The 19,496-nt window shown below is 36.8% G+C and overlaps 4 protein-coding genes and 1 long non-coding RNA gene across 7 annotated transcripts; 2 read left to right on the top strand and 3 right to left on the bottom strand.

Annotated features, from left to right (window-relative positions):
- The first annotated feature begins 1,232 nt into the window (after positions 1-1,232).
- Positions 1,233-6,669, top strand: LOC116299644 (uncharacterized). 2 transcript variants are annotated; one of them, XM_031708342.2, is made up of 7 exons: positions 1,233-1,501; positions 2,390-2,675; positions 2,969-3,502; positions 3,700-3,858; positions 4,153-4,431; positions 4,830-5,047; positions 5,729-6,669. In XM_031708342.2, the coding sequence occupies exons 2-7, from the start codon at positions 2,397-2,399 to the stop codon at positions 6,000-6,002; spliced, it is 1,743 nt and encodes a 580-aa protein (XP_031564202.2). In that variant the 5' UTR covers positions 1,233-1,501; positions 2,390-2,396; the 3' UTR covers positions 6,003-6,669. The 2 variants fall into 2 exon arrangements, with proteins under 2 accessions (XP_031564202.2, XP_031564201.2); XM_031708341.2 differs by having other exon boundaries at positions 1,234-1,487.
- A 1,691-nt stretch (positions 6,670-8,360) lies between these two features.
- On the bottom strand, positions 8,361-13,365 carry LOC116299645 (uncharacterized). Of its 2 annotated transcripts, XR_016118749.1 has the most exons (3): positions 12,897-13,365; positions 9,268-11,009; positions 8,361-8,853 (listed from the first exon to the last, which is right to left on the bottom strand). XR_016118749.1 is itself a non-coding variant. In XM_031708343.2 (2 exons), exons 1-2 carry the CDS (start codon positions 13,363-13,365, stop codon positions 10,225-10,227), a joined length of 1,254 nt encoding a protein of 417 aa, XP_031564203.1. In that variant the 3' UTR covers positions 8,361-10,224. The 2 variants fall into 2 exon arrangements, 1 of the variants encoding a protein (XP_031564203.1); XM_031708343.2 differs by having other exon boundaries at positions 8,361-11,009.
- Positions 8,766-14,511, top strand: LOC148905080 (uncharacterized). Its single transcript, XR_016118750.1, has 2 exons — positions 8,766-8,821; positions 11,284-14,511. It is a non-coding gene; the product is annotated as an uncharacterized LOC148905080 (long non-coding RNA).
- Positions 14,512-14,859: 348 nt separating this feature from the next.
- Positions 14,860-15,700, bottom strand: LOC148905079 (uncharacterized). Its single transcript, XM_089024372.1, is given in 2 exon segments — positions 14,860-15,377; positions 15,379-15,700. Coding segments are annotated over 2 exon segments (495 nt in total). The 5' UTR covers positions 15,595-15,700; the 3' UTR covers positions 14,860-15,098.
- Positions 15,701-18,304: 2,604 nt separating this feature from the next.
- LOC116299631 (uncharacterized) lies at positions 18,305-19,476 on the bottom strand. The gene has a single exon (XM_031708316.2). The coding sequence runs from the start codon at positions 18,983-18,985 to the stop codon at positions 18,503-18,505; it is 483 nt and encodes a 160-aa protein (XP_031564176.1). The 5' UTR covers positions 18,986-19,476; the 3' UTR covers positions 18,305-18,502.
- Between the last annotated feature and the right edge of the window lie 20 nt (positions 19,477-19,496).

Below are 19,496 nucleotides of genomic sequence, written 5' to 3'. Positions count from 1 at the left end.
ACAGTTTAGTTTCCCGCTTTGCCAACATTTTGGAAAGATAATTAGAGTGATTTTACTTGCCCGTGAAACAAAATTGTATTATTTGTATTAGTTGTATGGAAATCGGCATTGGCGAAGTAAAAACACTATTATATTCAAATTATATAGAAAATGCTTATATTTCGACAATACCTGCAGGCTATGAAGTGACGCGCGGTAAAATGTCTCTCGCTCGTGCATGTCAAAAACAAGATATATGTATTCAGTTTACCAATAAAGACCCAATATGTTTGTGGAATACATTATTTTATTATTTTCGAGAAAGCTGAAACTATAACTTGACTTTTAATTTTGGAGATTTTGGTGGGGGAAAAAAGCTCACGGCACGTATGTCACACTATAAGGCACACGCCACACCAATCACATCGCACGATCTCCTATCATAGTGCAGTTTTCGCATACTTTCTAGAATTTTAATTGGCTGATTTTTTTCACGCGCAATATGATTGGTCTAAAAGTGCCATGATATTGGCGTGACCGTGTCCGCGCCGTGTTATGCCGTGTTCCGGGTACTAGTATTTGATTGGATGGAGAGTAAATTCTCGTGCAATATGATTTGTCTGGCGTATCATTTGCTGTGTCACGACCGTGTTCGTGCCGTGAACTTTTCACAGTCATACGAAAACTGCACTAAGCACCGAATTTTTCACAGTCACACGAAAACTGATCTGAGAGTGACGATATGATGGCAACTAGATTTCTGAGTGAGCACTCGCTTTAATACCAAAGGGGCTTTTGGAGCGCTCAAATGGACGTTTCAGAAAAAAAGGCAAATTTGGGATTCTTCCAACTGTAGATCTTTTTGTAAAATACGATGAAAACGGTTCCGTAGGGAGAGCATCGTCATAACACAGGGAACCCAAGTCGGTTTTCTGAATATCGAGAAAATTAAAGGGAAAAATATAGCTCCTGCAATTGTTTTTTATGACCTATTTAAGGCATCTAGAGATGCCTTAATTAGGTTTTAAACAAATGTCCTCCATAGGAAAAATTAACTGTAGAGTAACTAAAACCAAGCTTGGGCTTCCTGTAGCGCCATATCGAAAGCTTTGGCTGGTGAATTTTGGCTTTTCTCTCATATATTTTTGCCTGAAAAATTTTTATCGGCTTGATTTTCCGTTTCTTATTAAACGTAGAGGCTTTGTAAGTGACACTAATCTGACTTACTAAAAATAAACGTATAGTCAGATACGGTTCAGGTTATAGTAAGGGTGGGAAGCGGCTGTGAACAGTCACACCATATTTCTTAACCAATCGAAGAGCAACGAATATATTGTCCACGATCCATTGATCGGCCAGTGTGTTGTTGGACTGTGACCTCGAACTACTCTAGGTTTATTTATTGCCTAAGACATTTGCGTCTGATCTAAAACGGCCGATCGATACTCCCAAGTCAACCACAGATCGCGGATTGAAGAAGAAGGGGAAAAAGCAAAAGATATCCATCGGTAAAGAAACTTTGGTAATGTTGTCTTATTGCTATGATTCTTTTGAACGGGTTGGATAATCTTATTTTACCTCGCCTGTCATTTTTTTTACCCTCAGTTTCGCAGAGGTTGCCCCATACTACCATCATAAAGCTTTAATATTCTTTTGGCGTCTTTTAAAGTTAAGTTTTACAGCGAATCTCTGAATTGCACAGTATTCTGTCTGTGGAAAATCGAGTGCTTATGATTTAGTCTTTTGAACATTTGATTATGATTTTTGCCATTCGACTTTTTGAGAATGTGTTGCAACACTCTACAAGAAATAAAAGAAGACCCTTGTATTTCTTATTTTTCTGTTCCCACAATTCTACAAACTTAATTCAAGAACTATATATGCTGCTTAAAAAGCTAATAAATAATAATGATTTAATATCAGTGTATCCACTATAGGTGGCTCTTCACCTGTTACACTAAAAAAATAGTAAAAAGCTAAATGGATAAAAAAAAAGAAAAAATTGAAATATAAAAACTAAAGATTGAGGGGAAAATACTCTATATCTAATTACGATAAACTAGTTATTGTGTAAATATTGCTATGTTTAAATCAATGACTAAATTTACTTAAATAGGCAATTATCTTTACTGCAGTTTTTAATATTTTGCAAATGCGTCAATCAAAAATAATCAGTTGGTGCCTTTTTTGTTCTTGACTGGCGGCAGTGAAAAACCAATTTCACAACGAGCCATTGAAATTACTGAGTTTGCAGAAATAAAAACCGCAGTTACATCTTTACAATAAACTTTAAAATTGTCACACGGTTGCTTTCTAATTTTCGAATATAATTATGATCTTTATGATCTTTTTTGCCTAATTGTTTACTAGAAGAAAAGAAAACAATATATAATACCTTATATTTTCAAAGAACAACAATGGCCAAGCTGATTGTCACCAGCCCAAATGTCACTTATACTGAAGAGTACATTGAAAGCAAGTATATCTACGATACCACTGAAGTAAAGAAAGATAGTGAGAATAACTCCTTCACTGTCGTGCCCAAAGAAACATTATATACCTTTCAAACGAAACGTAAAGTTCCCAAGCTTGGTTGCATGTTAGTTGGTTGGGGTGGCAACAATGGATGTACACTCACAGCTGCAGTTGTTGCTAACCAGAAGAATATTTCATGGCATACCAAAGAAGGTTTAAAGGTAAGGCACATCCGTGGTCAATCAGAAATAACTAATTGCTCCTGCCCCATCTACCATATGCTTTGGATTGGCAGTAATCCAATGGTTGTTTCAGGGTTCAATCTTTGAATTAGCCATGCCCTGACTTAGATAAGCCCACAGGTTGTTTCAGGGTTTGATCTGTGAGTTAGCCATGCCCTGACTTTGGTTAGGCCAGAGGTTGTTTCAGGGTATCATTAAAATTTGAAGATTTTATTTTATTGTAGTAACTAAATGTCAATTAAAACATTTTCATTGTTTATTTTGCCATACAGAAACCAAACTATGTTGGATCCATGACGCAAGCATCTACTGTGTGTATTGGCACAGGAACAGATGGAGATGTACATGTTCCATTTAAAGATCTTCTCCCCATGGTTAATCCTAATGATATAGTTTTTGATGGATGGGATATTTCATCAATGAACCTTGCTGATGCAATGGAAAGAGCCCAAGTCTTAGACTGGAATCTCCAGAAACAGCTGCGCCCATTCCTGGCTGACATGAAGCCACGCCCTTCGATCTATTGCCCTGATTTTATTGCCGCGAATCAAGCTGAAAGAGCTGATAATGTTCTAACTGGAACAAAACAAAGCATGATGGAGCAAATCAGAGCTGACATCTGGGACTTTAAAGAAACAAATAAGTTAGACAAAGTCATTGTCCTATGGACTGCCAACACTGAGCGCTTCTGTGATGTTAGACCAGGTCTTAATGAAACAGCTGATGAACTTCTTGCATCAATTGCTAGAAATGAAAGTGAGGTCTCTCCTTCTACTATCTTTGCTGTGGCTACCATTTTGGAAGGGGTGAGTATTCATGCTGGGTTTCACTTGACGTCACTAGAATTCCCTGTCTCATCTTGAAATGTTCATCAGCTGAATTGCAAGTTTTCAATAGAATTCTAGAATTCTTTTAGTGTTTTACCAACTATTGAGGCCCAGTAGTTGAATGATAAGTAGTATGTAGTTTCTCCATCTCATTTTCCTATCTTCTGTTTACCTAGTGCTCCTACATAAATGGTTCGCCCCAGAACACCAATGTTCCTGGATTGATTGAGCTGGCTGAAAGACACAAGACCTTCCTTGCTGGAGATGATTTCAAGTCTGGACAAACTAAGATGAAGTCTGTCCTGGTTGATTTCCTTGTCAGTGCTGGCATCAAGGTTGGTATTACTACTCGATCATCTTATATGATTAAGATTGGCAGCTGTCAATAATGGTATGATGTAATTTTAAGATCCATTGAAGATGCTGGTAGCGACCATCTTCAGTACTGGTGCCCAAACTGCAGGGCCCACAAATAAATATTAATAGATAACTTTATTTTATTTTTATTTTCTCCTTGTTATATTGAACTTCTAAAGCACCTATTCATTATTATTATTGCATTGCAAATAAATGAATATGTGATTAAATTAATATATATTAAACAATTTAAAAATTCCCTTTTTTTTCAGCCTGTGTCTATTGTTAGCTACAATCACCTTGGTAACAATGATGGCAGGAACCTTTCTGCGCCAAAGCAGTTTCGATCCAAGGAAATATCAAAAAGCAATGTTGTGGATGACATGGTCGAATCTAATAGAATTTTATATGGTGAAGGTGAAAAACCTGATCACTGTGTTGTCATCAAATATGTTCCGTATGTTGGAGACAGCAAGAGAGCAATGGATGAATATACCTCTGAGATCTTCATGCATGGTTTGAATACCATTGTTATGCACAACACATGTGAGGTAGGAAAAAATTCATTATCTGGTACTGAATGATACAGCATGCAACACTTTGGACTGTCACTTTTTGTCCTTGATAGCAAATGTACGTAATATTGTGGTGTCTGCATGCAATGCCAAGAATTGCCAAGGATAAGGATTACAGATAGAGACCTTAGTGCCCCTTCACCCACCTCACAAGGACAAAATTCAAAAAGATAGAAGTTTATCTCCACAGTCTGTTTGGTCAGCTCCCTCCTCCAGGCCCTGAAAGATGTCCTCCAAGAGGGGTGGGATTGGGGTCCCGAGGGGAAGTAGGGGTTGTTAGGCCCATCTAAAGGGTATAGAATGAATCATAAGATTGCCTAAAGCAAACTCAATTGTAAATAATAATTTTGTCATAAAATTTATGATTTGTTTAGGACTCTCTCCTTGCCGCTCCAATCATATTAGACCTTGTCATTCTCTGTGAAATCTGTGAGAGAATCAAGTTTAAGGTTGACGGTGAAGAAGAATTGCAGTCTTTCAACACTATCCTCTCAATATTAAGTTACTTGCTCAAGGCTCCACTTGTACCCAGGGATACTCCTGTGGTAAATGCTCTCTTCAAACAGCGAAGCTGCATTGAAAATATCTTCAGGTAGGTTGAAACTTGACTCTAGAATCTAATGCGTTTACCACTCCTGGGTGGACAGCTTAATGCCTAACAGGCTGTGCAACCTAAAGCAGCCGGTAAATCGAATTAGAATTTAGAAGTTGATTTTTGTGGAGGGAGGAAAAACCGGAGAACCCGGTGGAAAAACTCTCGAAGCACCAGAGAAAACCAACAAACAACTCTACTTAGAGAACCGGAGAATCTTTTTGTTTTGTGATGAGATGGCCTTCCCTGAGATTAGATCAACGTAGATCCGTATAACAGGCCCCATTGTATTGATAGCAAATTATTAAAAAACTGATATCACATTCTGATTGGCTGAAGGATGTGCTTTGGGGGGCATGCAGCATGTGCGCACCTTCCAATCTGTCATTCGCATACTAAAAACAAAATTTTTTGCCTGTCCCCATATTCTGCCAGTTCCTGTGTGCTTTAAAAATGTAAATTGTACACAGCACAATTTCTATTTCTTCATTAATATCTAGTGGTGCCAAAAGTGGATAGTAGTAAGACAGATGGGTAAGGATTTGTTCTCATGGTGCTAGAGTTCCTCTCGTTCCATTTTGAAAGTAAATTGGAAAACACTTTAGAGTGTTAATAATAACCACCCCCTTCCCCTTGGGTACACGCACAATGCAATTTTAATTCATCTAATCATTCTTTCAGAGCTTGCATTGGTCTGAAACCTCAAAACCACATGTTGCTAGAACACAAACACAGCATTACTGCTGTCAGACACAGAAACACAGAACTCGACATTGGTTTAAAACGCAAACACGTCTCAAAAAAAGATGCCGTCCTATCCAAGAAAGCCATGTCACATGTTCACATGAATGGGCTAGCAAATGGCCACACCAAAGGAATCGCTAATGGAATCACTAATGGCAACACCAATGGAATCATCGATGGCAATATTAATGGGATCAGTGAATGCCGGTGATAAATTTAATCAAACAATAAACAATATTTAATAAACAGTGACTGGCATCAAAGGAATGTTGGTCGGCGAGAAGAAAAGAAATCCATCGCTGGATATCTTTTTCGGATCAATTTAAAATTCCTATATACAAAAATGAAGTGGTCTTATAACTTTGAGTTTTTGAAGTAAAATCTTTGTGTTTGCAAATGTAGCACGGTAATTTTAAAACATGAACAAGTAAAAAGTCCTCATATTTGTTGTCTAATTGCATCAAGTTATTTGAATTTTCTTTTGTCAGTTTTTTTTTTTGTAATTTGAAAAACAAATTTGTTATTGATATGTCTTTTGTTATCAGTTTGAATAAGAAAGGTACTCTGCCAAAAAAAACCCCAAATATTTCTGATTGATTGGAAAAAAAGGTTTATGGAATTCCTTGTTGTTTTAAAAAAATTTCAAAACCGAATATTATATATATATATGCATTCAAACAAAGTTGTTGCAAACATCATAATATTATGTCGCTCATTAACTATGCTTAAAAAGGCTCAAAGTGTTGCTCAGTTTTAAGGGATGAAATCTGACCAACGGATTATTTTTTTTAGCATTGAGTTTGTTTTATGAAATGTAAAAACTTATTTGTAATAAATAACTTCAACACTGAAAGAGAAAAGGTAGTTATTTTCTGGGATTAAGGAAGTGAGACTGAGTTAGGTTGGGCCAGATGGGAAAATATTTGGCTCTTGGTTAGCAACTGACATTCCTTGGTTACGCTTAGCTGTCACGTGTGTGTGAAGAATGAAAACCCTCCTCAGCCATGAAAATGTCACAAATTGATTTTGTTGCCAACTATTCAGATAAGGCTTGTTCTTATAATGAACTGGTCTCTTTTGCAGTCTTCCTTAGCGTCGGTCCTAAACTCCTTCCAAAGTAACTGATACTAAGAACGACTGCAAAGGAGACTAATAATGAATTCGAATTGAATAAAATTTGATTACAATGAGAAAAGTTTACTTAAGAGCACCATTTCTGATCATATTGAATTCATTAGATAAAAGGCTTGGGCGTCGTCCAAACAAATTACTAATGCGTTTTGGCTTCTGCATCCACACTAAAATGATTGAAAGGGTATAAATTTGTTAGAGAACACTCTCCAGAGCTTTGAACTGTATAGGCTTTTGAAAACTGATGTGATTCAATTCTGCACTTTTTTGGTTTTTGATCATTTTTATGTGGATGCCATAAAAACGCTAGTGCAGATGGGAAGTAGCCTGCAAAGCAGGTGTTCTTGTAGGTTTGGGGAAAAACCGGGGTTTTTGGGGAACTTTGGAAATTGGCACAAGCGAGAATTATTGAAACCGAGCAAAAGAGAAGTGAAGGGCCCCTCCCCCCACATTCCCTTTTTTTGCTAGGTCCCATTTTTCTTGTGGGCACGTAGTTGAAACAGGAACCCCAAAACCTGATTCTTCCTCAAACCCATCGAAAGAACGCCTGCTCTGCAGGCTAGATCTGAAGCTTTCGATGCGTTTTTGGTGAAACAAAAATGGAGTGTTTCGAAAATGCATTAGTGTGGACATAACCTTTAGTGCACATTGTCAAGGGTTTCAAGACATAGCAGATGGATAGATCCAACATGCATGACATCTAATGTAGCTGGTTTTCCTTTGACCTAACTACAGAATCAAAATTTAAAGAATTACTGCAATTATTTTCATAAACATGCTAACTCTGTGTGCGATCTGAACGCTGAAATTTGGTTTTTCGCTGCCGTCAATCAAACCTAATCAGTCCTTACCTTTCTTATTTTTGACTGACGGCAGCGAAAAACCAAATTTCAGCGTGCAACTCAGAGACACAGAGTTTGCATATTTATGAAAATTGAAGTAACATTTTCGTTAACTTTAACTATTCAACCTTCTTGTTTTTAATAACAATATCCTTTATATTTTTTAGAAAAAAAATTCATATAATAATAATTAACAAATCTGATTATATCTGATTAGCATATTTGTCGGGATTATGTTTTCCATTTGTCGGGATTATGTTTTCCATATATTTATTCTTGTTCCTGTAATAATTTTGGGGTATCTGATACCTAGAAATGTGATTTTTGGTAAAACATTGGTGGTCTTCTGAAGTTAAGATTGAAATTATCATGTTACAAAATTTTGGCATACAACTTTCAGAATATTTTGAAAAGTGCCGTAGATCTCTAAAAATGTGTTGCCAGTGCAATGCTCCCAAACCATGTGCAGTGAGTGAAATATTCCATTGTTTTCTGTACTACATGGGCTATTCACTCATGGCCTGTTAGGCTGTGGGTCTAATCATTAATTGAATCATTATGCATAATTTGAATACCAGGAAAATACTATTCTGATGTACTGTACTGCTCATCAATACTCCATTTTCCAATACTCTGTACAGGGTTAGCCTCAATTTGGTATGGAATTACTTTGAATATGTGACAGAGTCAAAAGACACTATTTTGGACAGTAATTATTTAGTCATAAATCTATATTTTTAATTAGGAATGCCTCGTGTACACATAGGAATGTAATTCTTTAGTTAACTGTTTGCGTGGAAAATGCGTAAGCAAGAAATAATTTCCGTACGTAATTACATTACAGTGAGTCATGCCTAGGTTTGGCGCTTGTTTACGTAAGTTCGTGTTTGGGACATCCTGTTTGCGCCTAGGGCGTGCAACATTGCATAGGATGTGTAAGGTCTTAAGAATGCAGGTTTTTCCATAAAAATAGGCCCAAACTAAGCTTAAATCAGTGTAGTAAAAGTTCTTGAAGACGTTGCACATATCAAGACAAGGAATTCTCTACGATGTAAAGGTATGAATCTTTGAAGCCTTTTACACTTATACCTAGGATAGATTTAGGACAAATTTATGTTAATATCGTTAACTAGTCGTTATATTTTATAGCTTAGATTATCTATATATTTGTTAAGCATTCGTTTCATGTTTTTGTAATGCTAGTCGCATTAGCGCGTAATTTAGTACAAAGTTATTCACGCAGTAGTAATTTAGTAATCACGCTGAGTGTATCTTGTCTTTTAAACTCTTTAAAACGTTTACTATAGGATCGCTACCGCCTTACTCGCTTGTTTAACCTTTTTACTACGATAAATAGCCTTAACTGCGGGATAAAAGACCTTTTCTTTCCAACCTTTAATTTGTTCGCTACTTAAACTCTACACTCGAGGTCATTGTCGCGACCGCGTGTTCAGTAAACCGTGTAATTCTTAGTTTGTCATAAACAAAGGTTAAAATACTTACCTAAAGCCATAGTTAACCTCTAGTCAATTTTTCCTATCGCTTTTTCCATTGGTTTAGTTCATTTTAAACGGTTTACCGACTTGTACATTAAACTTTACAACCTAGTAATTTTCACTCGCGTATTGTAAACACTGCTAATCAGTATGCAATATTCAAATTACCTGTGACGTAATTTACGTATTTCCGTTTCTATTTATATCCAGCAAAACTGTATTTTATTCATAACTTTTTAGCTATTTAGATAAGCTACAAATTTATTTTATCTCATTGTAAATATTTTTCTTGTTTTCATTAGAGATATCCTGTAATCTCATTCCCGTTTTTTTTCATGTATTGTAAAGTTGTGTGAATTTTTCAATAAATTCTTTTGTCAAAACCACTTGCAATCTGATTCATAGCTGAGCGCCTTGCCGCCGGTTACAAATATTCATTTATTCCAGTGAAGGTCTGAGGAATTTCAGTACATGTATTTGTATTGTTGAAACTGTGCATTCTTTAATTTACCGTAAGTATTTGTAAATATTTGTACACTGAAATTTGTACACTGAAAGTCTGTGATTAAAGTGCCTTTAATTAAAAGCTATTGTGATATGTAATTGCCCTATTTCACTATGACGTCACATCAAAACAATCTATTGTTTAAACGCAAAGGATCATGATCGTCGGAGGGGGTCAAATCAACACAAATTCACCGAAAATTGTTCTAAACCCGTATCAATCCACGAAGAGAAGCAGAATAGCCAGCAAACGCTCAGAATATTTTTTAGTACATATTAACACATATTATATCTGAAAACCTGGCCATTTTAGATTAAACTGTTTCTCTAGGAGAAAAAATTTTGTTGAATTTTCTATTGGATTTGGCGATTCTATCCCCCTCATAAACAAGCAGTGACATCATAGTGAAATAGGGCAATCGTGATATGTAATTGAAAATCTTTTTGATTGAGCTTTATATTAATGGGAGACCATAAGATATCCAAAGACTACTATCCCTACCATAATGAACATCGTCATGCTCATTAGGTGTGACACCAACTGGCAGTGTACCATTCGTTTGGTTGCAGCCACAAATCCTGCAATCTGCCAGTTCCAGTACTTCTTGAAATTACTCAAAGGACAAAAACATCGACATTTAAGATTCCTGCTTGGGAACTTGTTTGGTCTCGACTCCAGCTCACATGGATGGCAGAGCCTCCCATACATGTCTCGTATTCCTGGTAAAACTCTTGCTTTGTGTCGGTTTAAAAATCTTTTCTCTCTGGCCTTTTTCCATGGTGGTAGGTGGTCAGAACTAAAATGATCAAACTCGTCATTATCTTTTGAGATTGAGTTACTTGCTCCGACATGCCAAATACGGCTGATCGTTGGAGCGACAATTTGAACAGTCTCATTGCGGTCATAAAATAACAACAGTCCTAGTTTCATTGGCCAGTCTTCTTCAGTATATGCAGATGCTTCCTTCTCAATAGTTTTAATATAGTTCCACGTTGTTACATTGAATGCATAGCATACACTCTCAACCACAGGTACTTGACTGACAACAAAGGTGTCTGGTTGATGTTCAACCAGGTTTTCACTACCCATTCCCTGTAAGGTACTAAATAGTGTCTCTGGGACAGTGTTTTTCACTTTTAAAGCATACCACATCACTTCCATGAAGTCAGGAGATAAAATAGCATCATCTTCAATGAAGAAAACATCACCTTTATATGTCTCGTTACTTTTGAGTTGAAAAGTGTCTATAGGAAAAAAAATATTAAATAATTATGAATCAGCCATCTGTTTAAATTTTCTGAGAGTCACTTTTTTGCAACTCAAATAACAACAACCCCTTGAAAATAATGATAAATAAATAAATAACCATTTATTTTACATCTGGATATCTGGATATATAGGGAGTTGCTGTGGTGCTGTATTAGCCTGAACTTTCACTTTTTAGTATCTGTATGGGTATTTATGATGGGGAACCATTTTTATGACACCAATACCTTTTTATGCTTATAATAATAACAGGGTTTGTGATGAGGCATCCACTGAATGTTCAAGGTCTATTCAAGGAGTATTCAAGGATTCAAAAATCATCTCTCAAGGAACATGTTCAGCTAACTAAGCAATGGTTTTACACAGTGTTTGCACATGGCAGATTTTCTACATATTTCCAGTACCCCTGATATTGTATTTTATCCATAGTTGTAGGCTGATTGAATTAGAAATATATCAAAAAATTTGACTTGATTTATTTCAGATACATGCAGTTAGTGATCGAAGCAGAAATTCAAGGAGTTGATTTTGCTAAAATTGTAAAATTCAAGAGCTCACTTTAAAAAGGTGAATTAAATTCAAGGAGATTTCAAAGAGTTTAAGGAGTAGCATGAAACACGTAATAAAAAGCAGATAATCATTTACTAGATTCATGCTTGGTTTATGGAGTCGACTACCTTAGCAACTGCAAACCAAGAATGGAATCTCACATCTCTTCAAATTTGAATCAACTTAGCTTTATCATGTAAAAAGTAGCAAATGTTTTTTCCAAAGTCCTCCTCCTCTGGATACAGGAAATTAGAATATCTCATTAACTTATTAATATATTAATTAAATTATATTAATTTGCACTTTTGCACTTTTTTGTTTTGATATAAGTTTATGTCAAGCAACACATTTCTCATAATATAGTAATTTGTGATGGACATAAATTTATGTCAATGAATAAAATTCAAAAGCATCTCAAACATACATATTGGGAAACAGCCATGATGTCATTGAGTTCATGAAACTGTACATCCCTAGTCACTTTTACTTTGAAATCCAACCAAATTGTCCAAAAATGGACAATTTTGTCATAAATAAGAGCAAAAGTAAAAACATAAATTTATTTTAAACTTGTTTAGAGGTTGAATTGCAATCAAGAACACCATTTGTGCTTCTATGATGACATAAATGACATGTCATGCATAAATGAAGGGATAACATGTTTTAAATGTTGAATAAATATTGCATCATTTTATGATCCATGAATTAATGAATGTTCATAAAATAATAATCAAAGTGATGTATTTTATGAATATAATAGATCTTGCATCTTCCATTATTGCCTATAGACTGGCCTTTAAGCAATTCCCAGAGCCTTTCAACTCAGAGGATAATAATGAAGTTCAGTTCTCAAGAGGTTAAGCTTCTTTTGTTTTGTCCTCTGAACTGGGCTGCATTTGGGAATATCCTGCAAGGGGTCTATAGTCACTTTTATCCTAGCTTCTGTGACTTGCACAACTCCCGATGCCTGCACATTTTTGTCATGTTTTGCTGGTGTCCACCAGAATTAGTAAATTTAGTAAATCAGATTTAGTAAATTTTGATTGATAGAATCCAAAACTTTGCATGTCAAAACGTTGTCCAAGTCAGAGAAAAAAGAAAACAGCCAACTTTGAAGATGCACCCTTCTTATGATTGTGTTCAATGTGTGAGTCTAACATGGAAATACATAAGGAATGCCTCAAATTCCACTGAGACAAAGTCTGATTTCTTTTGTATTTTCATGTCAGGGGTCCATTTAGGTTACCATGGTAGAGAGAATCTGTTCATCCATTGTTAGCTAGATCCGGTGTTAGATTAGAGATGTCGTTTCTTACCTTTTTCTTCAAAAACTTTAGTCATAACTCTCCACCAATGTGCCTTTAAAACATGTGGATTCCTTTCCTCCTTGTCATTGCCAAACGTCCACACAAGCTTCCGACAAAAGGTTATTTTTGCTAGTACTTTATAAGTCTCATTGATCTCATCCATTGTAGAATGTTTAGTTTGATGTAAAATAAAGAGACAAGGGGAAGTTGGTTGGACATTTCCAGAGGAAGCCATAGACTTCAAGGTCTTTTCTAAATACCGAGGTCTATAGGAACTAAAAACTACAATGGGTAAAAATGGAGGTTCAAAATTATCTGGCAGAGCTACCTCGAACGTCTCAGGCCATCGATTATTAGTTTGACGGAATAAAACAGGTAATGCAAGCCAGATTTGAATCAAGACTACGACAGTAAAAATAACGGTCTTCTTGAAGGACCGAATCCTGCATAAACTCCTGATCAAGAAAGCCCAGTTCATGTCGAACTAAACATGAACTATGATGCCACCTTGATTTGTAAAGCTCCAAAATCACCACAGGGAATGATAATCTCGCTGTATCACTGGGTAATTAAAACATAAATTCAAGTCTCGTTTGTTATGGTGGTTGGTTTGATTTATAGTTGAGTTATAAATGTGACGTGTCCATAAGATGGATGCTGCTGCCGTTCATGTCCAATTTGTTCCCTTCTTGAGTAAATTAAATGCTAAGTAAGACGTAGATCCTAAATCCAGCTTTTCTAGACGCAGAAGACATACGGATTTCAAAATACATTGGAAGACTTTTTCTTCTCAAATTCATAAGTTTTTTTTTGCGTGTGTAAAGAACTTACTAGTTCGACCCAGACTACACTACCACAGGTATCCCAATCAAAGTAGAGAATTTCGTCACAGGTATCCCACGTAGGTGTTGTGGCTATTCCCTAAAAACCTTTAATAAAATCGTCAAAATGTGAAATGAAGTAAAGACATTTTAGCTGATTTTTTTAAAAAAAGCATACGTTGTCCTGTGTGGTTAGATTTTGGATTTAATCTCGTACCCAGAGCCCACGAGAGTCTCTGGCTGTAATCGATTTTGAGTTGGCTTCCGGTCTGTGAATTTCGGACCGAAATCTTACGTAACTCAGTAGTGTTTGTGACTGTTTTTATGCATAGAGCATTTAGTTTTCGGTGTACGACTATGAAAAGCTCGCGGCACGAAACGTGATCGTGACACGGCTAAAAATAACGTCAAAAAAAAAATCAGCCAACCAAATTTTAGAAAACATGGCAAGGCACGTATACGGCTCCGAGCTTTTTACAATACGTCATACGAAGTGTCGTTATTGATTTAGTGCGAGCTTTTTGGTGTCAGAGATGGTCCGCTGCGCGTCATTCGATTGCGACCGGCCACCCCTCCTTTACATGTCTGACCGTGAACGAGGAGCCTCGGGCTAGCCTCTTTTCGTCATTTGGAGCTGAATCTTTTAGGATCTAGCCTTTAATTACTTTAATTGCCTAACAAAATAAACGGTGGTTACACACCAGCTTGGGATTTCTGTGGCCAAGCCTGACAGCAAAATGCTCTATTCAATAAGTGCCAGAGAAGTTGCCGAACACGAAAAAGAAAAAGAAAAGAAAAGAAAAGAGAAAAAAAAGAATAAATGAAAATAGTAGAAAAGATATATAGGTACATTGTAAGAAAAAGAAAAGAAAAAAAAAAAAAAAAAAAAAAAAAAAAGAATAAATGAAAATAGTAGACAAGATAGATGGGTACATTGTAAGAAAAAGAAAAGAAGAAAAGGAAAAAAAAAAAAAAAAAAAAAAAAAAGAATAAATGAAAATAGTAGACAAGATAGATGGGTACATTGTATGGGGATTCCTATTGAATGAGACGCGTGATCAACTCATTTGCCCCTCCCGCATTTCAACAAGCTGGGTATGCTAATCAATGTGGGATTCCTAAATAATTAACCACGCAAAAACATTCCTGAATAAGGGACATTCTGCAGAAAAAACTTTAATTGAAAGTGATACAAAATTAACATTAGATACCACAATGTACTACGTATTGATAAAATTCATCACGAAGAGCAAACTCCTAATTACAAATTATTGCCGTCATGCATCATTTATAAACTAAAAAAACCCTAGTTTTTGATCTGTAAAAATCGTAATCAAATATTGTCGGAAACTTGACTTAACAATCAGTTAGAGTCAAACGGATTTCAGTGTCACTTGGTAACATTCATCTGAGTGCTGTAAAATTCTAGAAACTCAGGGAACGATATCTTGCCATCTCCATCCTTGTCAAGAGTTTTCTGAGCACTTTCAATGGATCCCTCGTATCCGATGGCTTCCAAGAGTTGCTTGAGTTCGTCCGGTTCAATTGTACCACTACCGTCTTCGTCAAACTTCTTGAAGCACTCTACGGCTTTTCTTATTTGGTTGTACTTTGAGGAGTCATCCACATTTTTAAGAACATCCTTTTGTCTCAAAAACTGCAAAACTGCAAAACTCTTCAAAAGATACATCTCCACTCCCATCTTTATCGATCACCATCATCATAGTTTCGGCTTGCTGGGCATCCATTCCCAAGTCCTGTTGCAGCAGAATCATCAACTCATCTTTCTGCAAACTCCCACTGCTGTCCGTGTCGTACTTTTTAAAGAGACTTCGAACGACAACTTCTGGTACTCCTTCGGAAAAACAGCTACCTCCATACGACATCTTCAGTGCTGGCTAAGTTGAACGAGACTTCAAAAATTTCCTCCTCTTGCCAACCTGTTTAACTATTAACTGTACGCAGTGCATCTAGTGTGAAAACATCTAGAAACTTGTTTTGATGATTTGCATATTTGTATTGTATTTTCTGATTGGACGATAAATTATTAATTACAATCACTCTTTGAGCGCAGTTTAGAAATTGAAACCGAATGATATCGACCTTCAGTCCACTGATATTATTATGTATTTTCCGCCTTGATTACAGTATCATCATTGAAATTTACGCGGTTTAGAAATTGAAACCGAATGATACCGACCCTAATTTCACTGATATTATTATGCATTTCCCGCCTTGATTGCAGTATCATCATTGAAATTTATATTCCATGATCTCTGCTCGCATTACTTAGTTTTTAAGATCATCAGCTGTTCCACCCAGTTGCTACTGACCTAGCTCATGAATTATCCACAAAGCGAATTTTATCCAATCAAGCAAATCCTCTTCTAAAGTAAATAATTACACGCTGAGAAACTTGAAAATAGTTCCAGCTCTCTTCAGTTCCACGAAATACTAAAAGAAACTTTCAACATAACAAGAAAATTGTATGAGTCTGTGAAGCCGGTTTCTTTAAAGAAATCATGGAGTTTTTATCTTAGTTTATCTTTATCATAACATTTGTTTATTCATTTTTAAAATATGGTTTGCCATTGCCAAATTTGGCGTAGTATTCTGTAGTATGTTAAATTTCTGGCTGACTTCTTTGCAAGTATATGATCTAACTGACTAAAAACTGGCTATTATGCTACGCGCGCAAACGTCACGTAGTGATAGGAGTTCTGCACGGTTCTTTGTCGTGCGGAAGTTAAGTTCCCCATCGGAATTACAGTAAAGTACGAAATTCTATACTACTATCAGAAATTCTAATGAAATACGTGACTTCATCTTTCAGGATATTGAAGCTGTTATTACAAATACCATTCTTTCTTGTTTACTATTTATAGATCTTGGGTCAGTTCGTATCCTAATCGGAGGCGAGATTTCATCCTTGTACTAAAGGCTATATTCTTTATCGGTGTGAACATAAAAGGTACGGTATCAAAAAATAAATACGGCTAAAAAACCGTCGTCTTAGTATCTTTCTAGAGTCATACCGGCCCACTCCTCCCGCTCAGGAAACATTTTAATAAAATAAAATAATAAAATGCTTCCTTTTAATTTCATTTCGATTTGCAAAATTCTCGTCCCCATTTCACACAAGAGCGAGAATGATGTGACCTAGGTATGGGGAAGCAGCCACAATCCTATTTAAAAGATTGCTTCTACCGCTTCGCTGGTGGTTACTTAAGGTAACCCGAATATCAGCTCTCTTTCCTTTTTCCCTCCTCCCTTATCCTGCGTAGCGGCCCAAAGGGAAGGGGATTGGGGACTGGGGAGAGGAAGGGGAAAGGGACTGGAGAGAGGAAGGAAGGAGAGGTAGAGCCTGCAATGAACCCCCTCGAATTTTCCTACTGCCCCCTAATTAATATGCAAACTCTCAACCAATCAAATGAAAGCATAAAGTCATGTTTATTTCTGTTTCTATGAGTCAACCAATCAAAATTAACGTTCGGATTCTGAACGTTTATAGGAAAAATCGAAGGAGTTCATTGCACCCTCTCCTTCCTTCCTCTCCCCAGTCCCCACTCCCATTCGCTTTCCATTTGGGTCGCTACGCAGGCTACTCCTCCCTAGGATCACCCTCCCAAAGGGTATAACAGGATCCCCGCCCTTTTCCAATCGGTATCCCAACCCTCTCCCCGGACTGGGGAAACTGGACAACTGTTTGACCCAACTGGATAAAATGAAATTTTCTAATGATATGTGGTCGTATAGTTCCATTGAGCTCGACAAACGGTGCCCGATTTTTACCGAATGAGTATGAATATTTCATATGGGAATCGTTTCCATGTTTTTTTTCGACCCAGTCTTCCCTCGCTATGAAACTCTTTTTAAAAGCCCCCAAATTCTTATTCCCAGATCCTCCTAGGTTGTATTGATCTGTAAACGAGATTGAAAAGCCTTTTGCTCGGTCGCGAGAGACTATGGATGAGTATACATCAATTTCGTACCCAGAGTCCTCCAGCGCTTTCTTGTCCTCAACGCCTGGCGACAGTCGGCCCCGTTGCATGTAGGAAGTAATATTTCAAAGCCGACAATGCGGACTGGACGGGATTTCAAGTCTAAGCAATTAGTTCCAGTCCGAGGCGCAGCCGATGACTGGAACTAACTGCGCGGACTTGAAATCACGTCCAGTCCGATATTGGAGGCTTTGAGATGACTTCTCATCTCATTAATTATTCGACTCAGAGTAACTGGAACAAAATTAATTCAGTCCTAGGAATGAATTAATTTTGTTCCAGTTACTCCAGACTGAATGCATTCCTTTCACAGCACTTTACCAGGTTTCAAGTAACATCATGTGACCCAAAAATAGCCCATTGATTGGATTGTTTACTCATGAATTATTAATGAGCATGAGAATTAATAATACTATTCGCAAATATTATCACAATATTAGGCGAAGTGAATATCGGGGAATAATAACCGAAACGAAGTTGAGGTTATTATTCCCGATATTCACCGAGCCGGAGGTGAATAATTCTCGACCAATCAACGCGCGAGATTTTCAATAATCACCTGTGTATTTAAATTAAACTATAATATTAATCACAGTAGATATTTCAATGTAGTTTATTAGAAAATCAGTAATTATTTTATACTTCTTTAAACGTCACACCTATATACGTGAAGCTGTCTCGTTTGACGATGCTCAGTTTAGTATTATATAAGTTATCAGGGATATGAACTTAATATAGAAGACCATTGAAGTGTTCCAATCAGTAGGTTGTGAAATCTAACAGCTTCTAACTATTAAGTAGGTATCCAGTTTAACCATTGCAAAAATTCAGGAAATGATACCTTGTTATTACGATCTTTATCCAAAACTTTCAAAGCACTTTCAACAGATCCAGTGTATCCAACGGACTTCAGCAGCTCTTTCAGTTCATTCGGTTCAATGGTTCCACTGGCATCTTTATCGTAGGTCTTAAAAAGGTCTACAGCCTTCCTGATGTAATAATACCTGGTCGTGTTGTCGACGTTTTTGAGTCCCTGTCCTTCTCTCAACCACTGAAAGAACTCCTCAAAAGAAACGGCTCCACTTCCATCTTTATCGACCAGCATCATTACCGCTTCAGCTTGTTTGGAGTCCATTCCAAGGTCGTCTTTCAACAGTGTCATTAATTCGGTTTTTTGTAAGCGGCCGCTGTCATCTGTGTCGTATTTTCGAAACAAACTTTGGACGACAATTTTAGGCACGTTTTCTGAGAAATAGCTTTTACCGCCTGACGCCATTTTTTGGCAAAAAGCTTGACAAGTTTTTATCTGCCTCGTTGGTTATGGAAGGTCGCAACTCGGCTCGGCGTACAGGGACCGACGGTGTATATTGTTTCGATGTCAGTCATGTGATTGGATTAATAGACATTTGTACAGAACTGACCATGGAAGTGTGACGCAACTGGTATGAAAAATGCAAATAGTATAGTGAAGAATAGTGCACTGGTATAGTTCATTGGATCAGCCATCCGACACGCAACTTGTTGGGGATTCAATATTTATTTTGGTTGATAAGAACCAATCTTAGCCATTCTTGTTCCATCCACAGGGCTCCCAATGCCTCAAGTCTCAAAGACACTCAGTTGCCCATGATAGCTATATATGGTTCCACCATATGCTAGTGGCTTGAAAAGCTGATCAAACTATACTGGCCATACCACTTTTGATAAACAAAGTTCCACTGCATGCATTTTGGCTGGTTCATAGGAAATAAAAGCCAATTATTCAGACTATGACCAATGACCTGATT

Source organism: Actinia tenebrosa, unplaced genomic scaffold (genome assembly GCF_029948245.1).
Source record: "Actinia tenebrosa isolate PJP-AT-01 unplaced genomic scaffold, QUT_ActTen_1.0 PGA_scaffold8__29_contigs__length_14323225, whole genome shotgun sequence".
Lineage (NCBI taxonomy): Eukaryota > Metazoa > Cnidaria > Anthozoa > Actiniaria > Actiniidae > Actinia > Actinia tenebrosa.
Note: the sequence above shows the minus strand (reverse complement) of the source record. Positions and strands in the feature narration are given on the sequence as shown.